Source organism: Alexandromys fortis, unplaced genomic scaffold, assembly GCF_014885135.2.
Source record: "Alexandromys fortis isolate MF-2015 unplaced genomic scaffold, M_Fortis_MF-2015_v1.1 scaffold_1, whole genome shotgun sequence".
NCBI lineage: Eukaryota > Metazoa > Chordata > Mammalia > Rodentia > Cricetidae > Alexandromys > Alexandromys fortis.
In genome coordinates, this window is record NW_026067927.1 from 2,294,826 (window position 1) to 2,311,467 (window position 16,642).

The 16,642-nt window shown below is 49.1% G+C and overlaps 1 protein-coding gene across 1 annotated transcript in view; it reads left to right on the top strand.

Moving 5' to 3' along the window:
• Positions 1-15,042, top strand: part of Slc6a2 (solute carrier family 6 member 2) — a 40,744-nt gene extending 25,702 nt beyond the window's left edge. The window contains exons 6-15 of the mRNA XM_050144431.1: positions 2,377-2,511; positions 3,588-3,691; positions 4,826-4,950; positions 6,497-6,609; positions 7,749-7,877; positions 8,303-8,402; positions 9,345-9,445; positions 9,873-10,040; positions 10,726-10,797; positions 11,327-15,042. Coding sequence (XP_050000388.1) covers positions 2,377-2,511; positions 3,588-3,691; positions 4,826-4,950; positions 6,497-6,609; positions 7,749-7,877; positions 8,303-8,402; positions 9,345-9,445; positions 9,873-10,040; positions 10,726-10,797; positions 11,327-11,350 — 1,071 coding nt within the window. The 3' untranslated portion in view covers positions 11,351-15,042. The remainder of the gene's footprint in view (positions 1-2,376; positions 2,512-3,587; positions 3,692-4,825; positions 4,951-6,496; positions 6,610-7,748; positions 7,878-8,302; positions 8,403-9,344; positions 9,446-9,872; positions 10,041-10,725; positions 10,798-11,326) is intronic.
• The last annotated feature ends 1,600 nt before the right edge of the window (positions 15,043-16,642 follow it).

The following is a 16,642-nucleotide window of genomic DNA, read 5'->3' on the forward strand; positions in this document are numbered from 1 at the left end:
GGGCTCCATCATACCTTGATGCCTTCTTTGGGTAAACCAAATCCATGTGGAGCCTCGCTCATGGCCAGTGCAGGACCACCTCCGCGCCCCATGGGAGACTTCTTGGAGTCAGAACATTGGGTGCTGTTTCCACAGGAGGAGTGTGGTCACACCCAGCCTGTAGGGTAGGACGACAGTGCAGCTGGGCCGCAGCTGTTGACAAGAGTCGTAGGAGACTGTTAGAATCAGGATGGATGACGACTCTTCTTTGTTCCAACTGCCAAGGGTTGAGATCCGTTTGTCCCAGCTGGACAGACTGAGTCATCCGAGACCAATGCGAGGCCACCCAGATGCAGTGGCTTTGTGTTCAAGGGCATGTTTCTCTCCCCGTTTGTTATCAAGTGTGCGCTCTGTATTTATGCATCCACAGCCTCTCAAGGAACACAGAAGCCAAAGCCCATATTTTAAGACATTTATAGAACTGGGGAGCAACTACCTGAATGGTATCAAACAGAGGAACCTTCTCTAGTTCCCTCTGGACCAACCAGATGTGCCCACCAGTGATGGGCCTACTCACTTTGTTTCCTTACCCATTTTTTCTCTCTTGCTTTCATTCTTTCTTTGACTGACTCTGTTGTTCACTAACCCTCTGGCTTGTAACTCACCTGCTCTTGAATCCATCCATCTCTCCACTCAACCATCTGTCCTTTCATTTAACCAAAAAAATAGCTCTATATCCAACCATTCATTCCTTTTTTCCCCCAGACAGGATTTCTCTGTAGCCCTGACTGTCCTGGAACTCGCTCTGTAGACCAGGCTGGCCTCGAACTCACAGAGATCCGCCTGCCTCTGCCTCCCGAGTGCTGGGATTAAAGGCATGCGCCACCACCGCCTGGCTCATTCCATCTTTTACCTCAATCTTTCATCCTTTCATCTATATGACAGTTCATTCATTCACCTACCAAATATTTTAAGAACCCAGACAGACCAGGAATAAGGAAATAAGGGAGATCAATTCCAGTTTCTTAACACAGGTGTGAAAAATGGGTGAGTTTGTCACAATCTTTGCTTTGAGCCCATGTCTTTCTAGGCTGACAAAGAACGTTACCCCCAGTCATGTCTTCAGTCTTCCGTGTTCTCTCTGGAGTCATGTATGGACCATTTAGGGGGCAGAGTGCTTGAACTGTAAGGGGAACCTACCTGGCCCTTAATCTATGTGTTCGTTCACGCTCCAGCAGTGTCTTCCTTGGCTCTGACTACCTAGCCCTGGCTCACTGTTCTGTTTTGGGCCCAACTCTTCTGCCTAGAAAATGCTACAGCCCACAGCCGCATCAAGAATGAAGACATTTAACCCTGGCTACACTTTAACATCAACTGAGAAAAAAATACTAGAGCCAAGGCTGTACCTTAGGTCATTTGAACCAGAACTGCAGTGTATAGCCAAGAGCACGAAGGATCAGAGAAGATGGCAAGCCTCCTAGTCACCTCTTTCTCTGTCCTTCCAAGCTAGGCAGGGATATCTGTTCTAATTCTAAAGGTAATCTCTTTCTTTTGTGTTTCGGCAAAGAGAGTTTGTCTTGTTCTCTATCTGCTCCTACTGAGATGGAGATTTTTTTTCTGTTTTCTGTCCAGTGATATATACCACACACTTGAGAGAATGCACCTAAATATGGATAAAGAAAACAGAAGCTAGGTGTTTTGCACACATTACTCATCCCAGCGCTTGGTAGACTGAGACAGGAGGATCATGAGTTTGAGGGATCGTGGGCTACAAGTGAGCCAGTGTCACATAAAATCAAAGCTATATCTCCGTGGGATAGTGCTTGCTTGATGTATGAAAGGCTCTGGGCTCTATCCTCTATACTGAAGGAAATAAAAGCACATATATGAAAAAGAGAAAGTGTTAAAGAGGAAGGAGAGATAGCAAAGAAGGGGCAGGGAAGTGGAGAGAGAAATGAGGGAGAAAGGCTGGAAATTTTAAATAGCCTACCTATGAAGTTGAGAGCAACAACCAATCCCTGTAGTGTGATGGAAGCATGACCTCCAGGGGAAGGGTGAGTGTGCTCAGTTCTGTACGAAGTATATTAAAGAGGTCGGGAAAGGCAGTTTTTGGAAAAGGCATCAGGGGCTTTGAGAACCTAGCTCTTGCTCTCGATGATTGCCTTTTCTGTCTGAGTCCTATTTCCTAAGTGACTGGCTATGAGTTTTGAGCTTTTTCAGGGAGCCCTGCATCTGTTCATTGTTCTGTCCCCGGGGTCTGACCAAGGGACGGGCCCTGAGATGAAGATGGTGCCTCATACGCTAGAAGGAACCTGAGAAAGGGCATGTTTGGCCTCTGGGAAAAGACCCTGTTCACAGGCAGAGCAAGAGTCTCACAGCCGTTTGTCTGTTGTTCAGGTTGTGTGGATCACAGCTACCCTGCCTTACTTTGTGCTATTTGTGCTCCTGGTCCATGGTGTCACACTGCCTGGTGCCTCCAATGGCATCAATGCCTACCTGCACATAGACTTCTACCGCCTCAAAGAGGCCACGGTGAGTGCCCGGTGGTCACCTGGCATCGGGCTGGGTAGAGGGAGGCTTCTTACGGGCACATGGCGATGGGTGCAGTAACAGGATTAAGAAGGGGTACATTTCAATATGTTTCTTTCTTAGACGAGTGTCCAGCCTACCACTATGCTGTAGAGCAAAGACCAAGAAGCAACCTCTTTCTTGTGTAACTCTGAGAAAGAGGAACCTTGTGAAGCAGAACCGGCTTCCATGTGTTCTGCACTGGTCAAGCTACGCTCATTCACTCAGATATGTAGATACTGAGTCCTTAGTGTCATTTCAGTGAGTGGCTCTGCCTTCCCCCAGTGTAATGGAAAGTTGGGGAAATCCAGAAGAATACAAGGAGAGATGTGGCAGGCAGCATCACACTCAAGTACCTTAGTTTAGGTCCACTGGATATCACATACATACAAAGACATGTATGTATGGATATTATATGTATATACATACATATACACATGCATGTACATACATACAATATACACACATTTCATATAATATACATATGTATATATTATATAAAATAATATATGTATGTGTATATGTGTGTGTGTATGGCTAGCATGGATGCTGGAGAAGCGAGACTGACTAGGGTAAACCATGACACAGAGATTGGAAAAGGGCTCAAATCTTTAGTCCACCAGCTATATATACTTTTGTCACCAGGGAGAGGGCACTGGAAAGTAAACTCCCATTGTCTTCAAAGGCCCTCATTGGTTACCAATGTCTGCAGCTTGACGTGTAGGAGTAATCATATCTCCTCAAGATGTCATCTTCATAACTCCTGAGATGACCAGGACCCTTTGGTCTTGCCCTGATATCCTAGAATTTGTAGTTTATCAACTTTCTTGAAAATCTGGATGTTAAATGGCTTCACCGGGCTCCCCCAGGACGTGATTGCTTTGTTGCCCAAGGCCAAGAGATGCTAGGGAGATTCCCGCCTGTTGTTGTACAGCCCATGTCTGCTTCAGACCTCATTTGCTGGTCTGTGGCGCTCTCTGGGAGGCAGTGCCCTTCTTCGGAAGCAGAGATGGCAATGACTTTGTGTTCACTGGTTTCAGGTATGGATCGATGCCGCGACTCAGATATTTTTTTCCTTGGGGGCTGGATTTGGAGTCTTGATTGCATTTGCCAGTTACAATAAATTTGACAACAACTGTTACAGGTAAGCCCTTTTTTAGAGCTCGCCAATGCTTTGAATCCCGGGGTTGGTCCTTAGAGGAATGGAGAGAGGGCTTTATCTAGACAGGAAACCACCTGTCCTCTGTGGAGCATCCTGGCCATCCTGGGAACCTCAAAGTGATCAGCCTATGTGGTCCGAGGAGCATATTTCACTAGACGACATCTCTTGGGAAAGTTGAGGCCAGCAGCTATGGGAGCCTATGGGGAGGATTGCTGGGACAGAGGAGCATGACACAGCTTTCAGGAAAATGGAGCTGCCTGACTCTGTCCGTTAGGTACTCTGTGAGGCAGGGGCAGAATGAACAGGCTGGTGAAGGCTGGCTGGGTCAGAGGTTAGATGTCAGGGCCGATGGGGCACAGAAGAGACCACTTCCAGTTTGGATCAGTGAGCACCCAATGCCACTTCCTGCAGGACCTCAGAGGTGAGACACATTTGGGATCACTTTCTCACCCCATTTAACAATCAAGGTAGAATCACTTTCTTTGAGTCAAGAAAGAACAGGATGGGTGTGCCACCAGGAGAGATTTTAGAGAGGTCAGGAAGTGGGATGGCCATCCCCTTAGTAGGGTGCTGCCATTAAGAGTCTGGAGGTGAATTTGAGGCAAGCTGGGGAGGACAGTTGAGGTTACGATAGGCAGGTGTGGTACAGATGGCCTGTGTCCTAAGGAAGGGCGTGGACAAAGACAGAGAGGCTGTGTGTCAGAGGATCAGCGAGTGGCTTGTTTTATTGTTCCAAGAGTATATACTGGAAGTCATGATAAATAAGCCAAGAAGGAAGGGTGGATCATCTTAGCAACGTTCTGAAATGACGACACAAGGAGCTAGGAGACAGAGTAAGCCGCGGGGAGTTTACTTAAGGGGAGAGGAACTCTGAGCCCCAAGAGTCTACCCGTGCCTGTGGTTGGCTCTTGGCTTCCACACTGCTGGAGCAGGCACTAACCCAGCGGTCGTGAGGCACTGGGGTCCATGTGACATCAGGGCAGTGGAAAGAAGGGGTGGCCTTTGAGACTGGGTGTGACTGAAGATTCCACAGCTGGCCAGCGGTTCATGAGCAGAGTGGAGGTGGAGTCAGAGGGACCTGCACTGCCAATAGCAGCCTCTCTCTCTCTCTACCAGGGATGCCCTGCTGACCAGCACCATCAACTGTGTTACCAGTTTTATTTCCGGGTTTGCCATCTTCTCCATCCTTGGTTACATGGCCCATGAACATAAGGTCAAGATTGAGGATGTTGCCACTGAAGGTAGGTGGCCAGACCCCTTGTCTCCAGCTAAAGAAAAACGGACCGAGTTAAATCATAGTGCCTCTAAGGTTGGAGGCCCGTGAGGGCTGGCGGTGGAGGTTTTTGGATGTCCATCTGTTGGGCTTTCCCTTGAGGCTATCATGAGCATTCCTGGCAACTGTGGCCCCTAAGTATATAACAAAACTTTCCTCTAACAGCCTAAGAGGAGCACATTTTAAGCTGCCTCCTTTGTACCAGTCTCTGAGCTAATTAACTAATAACCAGAACCAAATCTGTTTCCTGAAGTCCTCATAGCGCTGGGTCTGCAGGAGGCAGCATGAGGTGCTCATACCGGGTGATTTATGCACAAAAGATCTTTAGTTAGCTTACCCCTCTGGAAGCCTAGAGCGTGGAGATCGGTTGTGCAGTAGGCTTCTAGTGCAGGTCATACATTGTTCATCTTATTATAGAGAAGACGAAGTAGAAATGCCTGTGTGTCAAAAGAGCCATGCTTGTAGGACAGCCTTGATTTATAACAACCCTCTCCATGAGATTCCCCAACTCTTAGGGAGTAAGACCTCCTGGAAAATGGGTTAGTCTCACTAACATCTAACTGTAGCTTCAAAGTTCTCAGCCTCTTCACAGTACTATATAGGGGAGCAAGCCTGAGCATGTATTTCAGTGGGGCAAACTATGTTCCAGACATTGCAGCGTACCCCCACTGAGCTCTCACAAAGCTGCAAGGCAAGGGTCAGAAGATCCTCTTTGAACATGAGTGATTTGGGATTTAAGTTCAGTATGGGCTACTGAGCAGCGGTATCAGCATTTGGCTCTTGTCAGCCTGACCCTGAATCTCTGGTCTTTTCTATGGCCTTCTGTGTTCTTCAGGCTGCAGGGAGGTTGAGACAAGGGAAGGGCAGCCTTGGATGGACTCTGAGGATCATGAGTTTCTGATAATCAGAGGAGAATCCCACAGAGTAGAAAGTGGGTTTCCCACACATGGTTCGTAGCTGTTCAGGCAAGCTTCTGCTCTCTCTGCTTGGTTGTTCCATGCACGGGCTGTGTTCATCTGCTTTGTATCACTATGGACAAAACACACAAGAGAACTGACTTATGCAGAGGATGGGGTTTGTTGACTTGCAGTTTTGGAGGTTTAGTGAGTGACAACTTGGCATTCTTGCTTTGGGGCCGGTGTTGGGCCCACATGATGGAACACCCTGAATGGCCAAGGTGCAAAAGGGATAGAGGGAAGAGGAGCTTGGGTCCCCACATCTCCTACAAAGGGGTCTTCTCAATAAATGGAAGACTACATTGTCTTGAAGTTCCCATGACTTGGAAATTGCACCAACTGGGAATCAAGGCTTCGCTTCAACACAGGGCCTCTTGGGGGACATTACAGATCTCAACAACAGCACAACAATGCTGTGGCTCCATCTCCTGTGCCCAGTTCCTGAGTCTGCTGCCCACACATGACTGACCAAGGGTCTGGAGGCTGCCTGGGGCTCCCCTGCCCTGTGCAGCCCCAACTGAACATCCATCACTGATCAGGCCCTAATATTTCTTACAGGAGCTGGCCTTGTGTTTGTCCTGTATCCAGAAGCCATCTCCACTCTGTCAGGATCCACGTTCTGGGCTGTCCTGTTCTTCTTGATGCTTCTGGCTCTGGGTCTGGACAGCTCAGTGAGTTCACCTCTCAGAACACCCTTCTCCACCACTGTAATCCATACCAGTCCTCAGCTTGTGGGGCTACTGCGGTCTGGGGTCTGTTTCCAAGGGTCCTGTTTTAGTCCGAACAATGAAGTGAGCCTTCCTTCAGAATGATAGCCTAGGTCAAAACCAGAAACCTACAGGAACTCCAGTTGTACTGGGCCTCAGACAAGCCAGCCTAACACTCTGCTTCTGTGGACGGGGAGCCAGAAGTCAGAAGGGACATGAATAGAATGTTCTGTGACCAGAGCTTTCCCATTCATTGTATTTTATTACTGACATCCAGCACAAACATTTCGGACCCTATTATTACTAGATTCCTGGGTTTTTTATTATTATTTAGTTTGTGCAAAATTAAGTTCCTGCCCTCTTTTTGTGTCTGCTTCCAGCCCTCATTCTCCCATGCCTAGGGGAGGGGCTGGCCAGGCCAGCAGATCTGGCTGTCTTTGGGTTTACTTGATGGGTCTGCCAGAGCAGTGTGGTGGAGAGTTCTGAGGCCGATTCCAGACCCCAGATTGAGGTTGATTAACAATGTCTGCCAAGAGCAGTGGAGAGGAGCAAGGGACATGTGTGATTATCGTCCGTCACGGCCGTGGCTCACGAGGCATAGACTCAGAGTCCGTACTTAAAGTGACCACGTTGCGTGGTGTTTGGAAAAGCGGTAAGGATGGGAGAGTGTAGAAGGGGAGTGGAGAAAACTATGTAGCTCAATAAAAACAATAATAAAAAAAGGCAGTAAGGAACCCTTGTCATATACTATGGTATGAAACTCCCATTCTGGAGAAGTTCAAGGTTCTGGAAACCTTGTTTCCTGAAGGTTCTATTTGCATGTAAATGGATCATCTGGGCAATATATCCATCCCTTGGTTCTCTATGTCTCATCAGTATCCACTCAGGCTGAGTGAGTCAGGGGCTAGGGACCCATTGTGGAAGCAGGCAAGAGTTAACTCATCCCATATAACTTGAGCGTGGTTGAGACTGGGGCAGAAAAGGGGGAAAGGAGTCTTGGGAGGAAGGCAGGGCCTGCCAGTTTCCGGAGAGCCTGATGTATCTGAGGCTGATCCCAACCTACAGCAAGCCTTTCACTCCTGCCCCCTCCTGGTTCTCCACAGATGGGAGGCATGGAAGCAGTCATCACAGGGCTGGCGGACGACTTCCAGGTCCTGAAGCGACACCGGAAACTCTTCACCTTTGGTGTCACCATAGGTACCTTCCTTCTGGCCATGTTTTGTATAACCAAGGTGAGTCTGGGTGTGGGACCATCTGGGTCTTCTTATGTCCTCAGCTTTGTTAACTGGGCTGGGCTGGGTGTGGGCTGAGCACAGGGGTTCTACTATCCTGAACCTCGTGTTCTAACACGGTTGCCTCCCGCTACATCTGGGGCTGATGGCTTCCAGGCACTTTTATTTACTACGGATTGACCTGGGGCCTGCAAAGGTCCCCTGGAAGCTTACCATGCTGTTTATCAGGCATGAGTCTTTAAGCCAGCAGCTCCGAGAGCCCTAAGTTAGAACGCAAACCCATTTAGTCACAGCCCTGACACCCGTGTTTGTAAATGGGCTCTGAGCACGTGGGAATGGGAACAGGTAGGATTTATGAGCTAGGAAGGACAGTCGGTGACTGTTAATAACAGGACTGGCTCAAGCCCTTTCTCTCTGTGCCCCAGGGAGGGATTTATGTCCTGACTCTGCTGGATACCTTCGCGGCAGGCACCTCCATTCTGTTTGCTGTGCTTATGGAAGCTATCGGAGTTTCCTGGTTTTATGGTAAGTGAGGATGTCCCAAACCTTTGTCCTCAGAGCTTCTGGAGTCTGTCTACCTGGAGAAGGAAAAGGGCTTTTCATGTCCAGGACAGACACCCAGATCTCCAGAAGAGAGCAGCTCATGTAATAGGTATTAAGTCTCTCCAGTCCTTAGCTCACTGGGGCTGCAAGGCCTGGGAGAGAATGGGGGCCAGCATCTGAAAGAGAACCAGTCGTGAGCTGCAGATCACTGCCACCACACCTGACAGTGCAGTTATCAGACTGAGCAAACAAAACAGGATGCCCAATTAGTTAACCTTGAACTTCAGATAAACGATGAACGCACATTTTTAGATCAGCATGACCCAAATACTGCATAGAATCTCCGGATACTGATTTTTTCATTATGGGTCTGAAATTCAAACTTAAATAGATTCCCTGTATTTTATTCCCTGAACTCTTCTGCAGCTGGACTGTGATATCAATTGTCAAATGTGTCACAATTGTTCACTTCCCCTTCTGTGACAGTAGTAGGTGAATCCTGTTCATATTCTTTCTGGAAGAGGTTGCAGTGTGAGCGTCCAATGGTCTCTTTCAGATTATGGTTGAGGGGTGTCATGTGTGTGCATGTATGGATAGACCCACTGTTTTCACAGGAAGGGGACAGAGCCAGCCTGGGGTCAAGGCACCTGGCTCCTCAGCCTGGGTCAAGTCCTCCTTCTCTGAGCTCTGGCTTCCCTCTTGTAAGATGATCAGAGTGGCACCTGAAAGGGAATTCTGTCCCAGAATTTGTCCTGTCTCATGTTTGCCATAAGCAAGGTGCCCACCAGGTCTCCTGCATTCCAAGGTGTCAGTCTCTTGTCACCTGCCCTACCCTCTGCCAGAACATCATGTAATGGCTTCAGGGGAGGCCCCGGTCCTACATCTGTGAACTCTCGGTGACAGGATTGCCCTCTGTGCCCACAGGTGTGGACAGGTTCAGCAATGACATCCAACAGATGATGGGCTTTAAGCCAGGCCTGTACTGGAGACTGTGTTGGAAGTTCGTCAGCCCCGCCTTCCTCCTGGTGGGTAGGGTGTGGCTGGAGTACCTATAGAAGGGTTGCTGAGTCCAGGTTGGGGGGTGGGGTGGGCATATTTATTTCCTAGGGGAGGAGGTTCTGGAATCTAGAAGCCGGGTCACGTGGGCAGGACTCCTTAGTAGGGGTGGGGGACAATCTGCCTTAGTGAGTCTTCAGACAGGAACAACCCCCCACATGCTGTTGTGCTGGCTCCAAAGTCACTTTTGTTTCTTCTTCTTTGTCTTCTTCCCCTATTGTCTTTGCCATCTTGAATCTTCGCTATCGCTCGCCTCTTGATTGCTTCTTTCCCATTCCTCCTATGTTCATCTCGTTTTGTTTCTATCCCTTCCACTCTCTTCTCTCTTCCCTCCTCTCTCTTTCCTCTGTTTCTCCCGCACCCATCTCTCCCCCCTGCCCCCATCCTTCCCTCCAGTTTGTTGTGGTGGTCAGTATCATCAACTTCAAGCCGCTTACCTATGATGACTACGTCTATCCTCCCTGGGCCAACTGGGTCGGGTGGGGCATCGCCCTCTCATCCATGATCCTGGTACCCGCCTATGTCATCTACAAGTTCTTCAGCATTCGGGGCTCCCTTTGGGAGGTGAGCTCTGGGATGGCTACTGTGGGATGAGGGGGGAGGTGGCGTGCTTGTTGGGGTGAGGGAGATAAGAGAATACTTAGGGTCGGCATACTCACCTCATTTACCGAGTGGTGATCCATCCTGAGCCTCAGTTTCCACATCTGTAACCTGAGAATAATACTGTGTACCTTGGAAGAGAAAGACACTTGGATGCTAAGTAAAGAATCTGGCCTATGGGAGGTGCTTTTTGCATGCTGCTGGCCAGTGCTATGGCTGTTTCAGCTGCTCCCAGGAGAAGGCAAAGCTCAGCCATGCCCATCCCCTTTTAATGTGTGCTATGTCCCCAGGTATCCCGTCTCTCCTTGTCTGAACCCACTGCCATTTTTCTAATTATAATAATATGGTGAGCCTAAACCAGGGCTTTCTGAAATGATTCATTTTCCTTTACACGTATGCATCGTATACACACACACACACACACACACACACACACACACACACACACACACGCGCGCATGCACGTAACAGAAATACCTTTTATCCTGAAGTTACATCATAACTTTTATTTTGCCTTATAAACTAGTGGTGGTAGTGTTTCCAAGAGTTCTTACTTTGTAAAGCGAAGACCTCACATCTGAGCTCTTTGGTCACATCTGAGATTGAGGTTCGGGCCACTGAGACCCACCCCTGTCCCCCTTCTTCACAGAGAGTGGCCTATGGCATCACGCCGGAGAATGAGCACCACCTGGTGGCCCAGAGAGACGTGAGGCAGTTCCAGGTAGATGACGAACTGACCTGGGGGGTGGCCGGGCAGGGCAGGGTGGGTTCTGGTTGTTCTCCGTGCAGTGCCCAAGCAGGATCACAGCTGGGAAGAGCTGGGTGTTTGGCCAGCTCCCGCCTAGGGGCTAAGGTGGTGGGTGCCCAGTCAGCCTGCTGCGGCTGCTGCTTCCTAGTCCTGGGATACCTGTGCTGGGATGTTCCTGTTCTAGACTACCTCTGAGTTGTCACATTAGCGTCACCAAACTAAGCTGAGCATTTTCTAATCTTGAAGGCACAGCTTCAGGGCATTAATTAAAGCTTCTGGCCCCATGGATGTGGGTGGTGCCTGCTGAGCCCCCTCTTTTGGGGGGGTTCATTTGCATACAGTCTCAGTACCAGCTAAGGATGATGTTCTGGGTTTGTGCTGGGAAGGAGGCTGTTTGTTTTGTCTTCTCTTTGCTTCTTGTTGCTCCAACCAGCTGGCCCCTGTCCCCCAAGTCCCCGCTGGCTGTCTTCAACCATATTGGTCCTGTTGTCTATCATTGCAGCTGCGGCACTGGCTGGCTATCTGAGCCTGACCCCGAGGAGGAGGAACCCATGGGTCAACATCCGGGTCAAGGGCATCTTCTTCACCCCCCCCCCCCCCCCCCCCCCCCCCCCCCCCCCCCCCGCCCCCCCCCCCCCCCCCCCCCCCCCCCCGTGTGGACGCCGCCGTGGGATTCCTCTCCGGGAAGAACCCTTCCCATCCCTCTTGTTTCCCCAGTTACCAATGATTTCGTGACTCCGGTTTTGTTCACCTTCTGTTCATCGGGCCTGGAGGCAGCGAGTGTGGAGAACTCTAGTTAGCCTCGAGGAGGAGGATGAGAGGAGGGATGGGGCATGGCTTCTGGAACTTTGGCTGGAGGGCAGTCGCAGTGTACGCCTGAACTGAGGTCCATGGCTCTGGCAGAACCCCTTCCTGAATTTGTTTATACTTCAGACCATAGAAGAAACCTTCGGTTCATCGAGACCAAGAGAAGATTGGCTTTTGGCTAGATACCAAAAGCCCAACCAAAACCTGATGGGGTTTGTGTGGGAGCCAAGGTTACCCCCCTCTTTCCACCTAGCACCACTCTGGTTTCTGAGCCTCTGTGCGGGAGCTGGGTTTATTTGGCACCTAAAATGTGACTGGTAGATGCCGCCGGGCTTTTCAGCAGAAACCCTCCGACTTCGTTACCTAGCTAATCTGAGGTTGGTTTGGGTATATTCCAGAATATTACTTTAGCTCCTGCTGTTTGGATCGTCCCAAACTGACATGACGGGAAGGATGTAGCCGGACAACCAATGAGGAAGTTCCACCAAGTGAGATACTCCAGAAAGGTGGTAGAGGCAGCTAGATGAATCACCCTTGACAAGGCCACACACTGGTCATGCTCTGTGTGACACATGGGTGATTCCAGGGGCTTTCCTGGGGATTGAGGCATAGCAGAGATCTCTGTCCTGTGGGGTCAGGTGGGTGCCTGAGGGCAGCCTGATAGGTGGCCATGGTTCTTTATGGTCCAAAGACACTTCCTAAGCCTCCTCCTGGCAACCCCGCAGACAGGAAGAGGTCCTGAGCAGGGGGATCTATTGGCTTTGAAAAAGACATGTTTCTTCATTGACTAGAGTTGACACCTTGTGGGGCACAATGGGACCCACCACATCACAGCACAGCTCCTCATGTTCTGGGAGGATATTCTAACTGGAAAGGAAAGGTTGGTGGGGGTCAGAAAATTTCTAGGTTCACTTAGTGCCCTCTGGTGGTTAGTTCTGGCTCATTGCGGGAAAGAATGGCTTGATAAATCCATGGCATTTCTTCGGGATTTGTGTTTATGGTTTGAGTCTCCTATGACCCTATTTGAAATTTAGAACCATAACTTGCCATTGTGATAGTATTATTCCGTGCTGCAGGTGTGTGTGATGAAAAGGAAAAATGAAGTCACTGAGCTCACTGGGGCCTTATAGGAGGCACACAGAAAAACTAACATGTCCCATTGGAGTATGCAAAAGGTCGGGTGAGGCCAGCGGGGGATGGGAAGATGTTTTACTCTGAAGACACAATATTCTGTGCTGAGTCAGGGTCCTTGAGTCATTCCTTAGAGGAAATCCAAGGACTTTTGATTCTTCCATGTTAGAAGGCCAGCTCAGCTCAAGGCTCAGCCCCAGTGGCAAATGTCTTGGAGCGCTGGGAAGGGGGAGGCTCTCCCATGCGCCTGAGTTATAGGTGCAAGTCAGAGCCCTGTGAGCAGATAATCTCAACGTCTCTTAGGAGTAGCAATTCCTTTCCACGGGTTACCTTTAAAGACATTTTATCATCATTTAAACAAAACACTTTCGCCCACACTGCCTTCCCCGCTGCCCCATGGGAAAGGAAGGCTGCTTCCTATCTCCCATCTCCCCATCACCCTGGTGAGAAAACAGGGTCTCTCTTACTCACAGTATCAACTCCCGAGGGACCAGGGCGGACCCTCTATTCCCATCCTGTCTTCACAGCCCAGTGCACCAGGAAACTCTCTGTGCATCCTACCCTGGGCTGTCCCCAAACACAGAGTACACAGAGTCCCTACTAAGGAGGGAAAAGGACAGAAGAATGTTACTCATCTTGCCCTCCTGGCTCCCTGAGAGCTATTGTCCTTTTCTTTGATGCCATTTGTCAGCCTTTGAACAGGGGCCCTGAGAAGCGAGTCCACCTTAGCTGTCACAAGTATGCACACCCAGAAAGCCGGGGTGCCCGAAGTCAGCCTTGGCCCGCCATCCTCTCATTGCCATCGGCGTGGTCCCTCCTCCTGCAGACATTGTCCCTGGGGTGAAGTTGAGATGTGGTGCTAGCTGAATGAACCCCAAACTAAAGCACAGGTGCTGCTCTGTGGCAAAGCTGGCTCGTGAGACTGGGACAAGGGGTTCTTGGTTCCAAGTCCAGGTGCTCTGAAGGGGGAGGTAGAGTGGAGCACCCCGAAAGTCCCTGGAGGTTCTCATGGAGGTGCTAGGAGGTCACCGCACCCACCTTTCCACTTAACAGATGGGGGTTGATGCTTTATCATAAGTAATGCTTGGTTTCTTTTTTGTGACTTTTTTTTTTTAAATAGTGGGGTTTACCCAGGACCAGTGTGCTCCTGAGTACTGTATATGACCCTTGACACTTTTGATATTTCATCGTATTTTTAGAGAATTATTTTCTGTGAGCTGTGAGATGTTTGTTTAAGAACATTAATGTTATTTAACCTCTTTCTGTCAGTCTTCACTCCAGAGTCAAGTAAGAAAGCACAGAAAAGGGGATACCAGCTCACCCCAGATACCCTGCTCGGCAAAGGACCCTACGCTGCCTTAATTTTTCAGAGGGTGCTCCTGCCCAGGCAGGAGGCAGTCCCCTGCGGGACAATCATCCAGTCTAGACTTTCTAGATCTGGCAATGTAAGACTGACATGCTCTTACCAAAGAAGTCATTTCTGCCCCATGAAGCTCACTACATACGTTCGTTCATTTCTTTTGAGAACAGCAGAGGGGAAATGGAAATGGTCAGAGTGGGTGTTTGGTGTGGCAGAGGCAGCATAGCATTTAGAGTTGATAACCAGGGGTCTGCAGCGAGTTTGCTGTGGCTTGAGAGAGGAGCTTGACGTCTTTGGGTCTCAGGAGGGGGGTTGTCTGAAGATTAGGAATAACAGAATTAGGACACATTCTATTAAAAGCGTAAACCACAATGAAGCACAAAAACACGCTTGTGCTGAAGTTACAATGGAGAGAGCGTGTCACGGCAGAAGCTTCCCAAAGTGACCCCATAATTGACCATCTATTGGGCTTAGAAACAGAGAATTCTGGCCTACAGAGCTTTGATATTTCTTTATGTCTGGTAGCTCCTCTTTCTAGGATATTTTTTTTTTCTGATAATGCCAGAAAGACTTGGTATCTGAAAAGAAGTCGAGTCCAGGCCTCTCAATCTGACACTTGGGTGGTATTGGGAAGGCAAAGGGCATCACTCTGCTCTGTGTTTTGCAACTCTGGGTACCCACAGCTCTGGCCAAAGGCAGCGCGGTTGGCCTTGGCTAGTGAATGTGAAGTCGTGGGGTCCCTGTCCTCTTCCCACTGTGTCTACTTCTGTGTAAATAGGATTGTCTCCATCGCTTCTTCTCCACGTCACGGACTGTTCAATATCAGGCACAATTCTGCTCCTGCTTTGGGTTTATTTTGAATGTTGTTCTCTTCATGGAAAAAGATAAGTGTACAGTATAATAAAGGACATTGCCTGTGCCGTGCTGTCTGTCTGGTTGTGGGGGTCTAAGTGCTGTTCCGTGTGTGTGTGTGTGGGGGAAGCCGTGAGTTATAAAGGGCAGGTGATGCCATCTTTGATGAGCCAACAACTAGTAAAGAAGAGATAGATTCTGGATGCAGGAGCCCAGCCTTCATCAGGATGCTCTGAGATTCTGGATGCAGGAGCCTTCATCAGGATGCTCTGAGAATCCATGGAAGAGACAGGAGCAGAGGGGGCTGAGTGTGTGATGTTAGTTCAAAGACCTCCTCTTCTCCTCTCCTCCCCTCCTCTCCTCTCCCCTCTCCTCTCCTCCCCCTCCCCTCTCCTCTCCTCCTCTCCTCCCTGTTTTAGTCCTTTCCTTCTATTTTATGGTCTGTTCTCTGGTACTTGGAATCAAGCTCAAGTCCCAGAGCGCACTGAGCACACGCTCCCCTGCTGAGTTACACCCCTGGCCAAGCACACATTTTTGCTTAAATGCAAAGTAGACACCATGGGACAACATGCCTGGTGTCTATATTTGGTTTTGTTTGTTATTCCTAGGCCTGGGTTTCTTCAAAGGAATCAGAAACCTCTGCTGGATTGAACTGGATGCACAATTTAGTGCAGATGTGGACTTTTCTGGGCAGAGGTTACAAGTCACATTCAGGCCCTTGGAGCCCATGTTGCCTTGTTTGGGAGAAGTTGTGAGCTCAATATGTTCCCCCATTTTTATTGAAAATAGATTTTTGTTACATAATATATCCTGATTATGGTTTCCCCTCCCTCTACTCTTTCAGTTCCTCCCCACCTCCCCTCCATCTGCACCAACCCCCGTAAGGTCTCTACAGAATAATAAAAAATGAAATAAAATATAATATAGAACAAAAACTAACACATTGGAATAGGACAAAACAGTCAAACGGAAGGAGAAGAGCCCAAGGGAAGGCCCAAGAAATGGGTATAGGGGCAGAGGCCCAATCATTTGCACACTCAGGAATCCCATAAAAACATTAACTTGTAAACTGTAATAAATACCCGAAGGACCTATAGGGTAAAAAAGAGAGGAAAAAATAAACAAACAAAATATAAAACTAAAATAAAAAGCAAAGCCCTGACATGCCATCATGAGATAAGGGGCCCTCAATGATGCTGTCGAGTTTGGTTTCTGTTGGCCATCTACTTCTGGGTACGCAGCTTACCCTTAAGAATATCCCCAGTGAAACACCCTTGGAGGAACCTGAATTTTCATTTGCAAATGATTATCAAATGGAGATTGCATCTGGTTTAGGAATGGGGGCATGTGTCCACTTTTTCCCGCTCTAGGACCCCACTGGTGCAGACCCATGCAGGCCCAGTGCATGCTACCTTAGTCTCTGTGAATTCATAGGCTTTGATCGTGTTGATTTAGAAGGCCTTGTTTTCTAGGTATCTCTGGCTCATACACTCTTTTTCTGCCTCCTCTTCAGTGGGGTCCCCTGAACCCTGAGAAGAGGAATTGGTCAGAGACATCCCCTTCAGGGTCAAATGTGTCAATGTCTCTCCCTCTCTGCACAATGTCTGGCTGGGGGTGGGGGGGTCTCTGTGTTTGTTCCCAGTGCTGCAGGAGAAAGCTTTCCTGCAG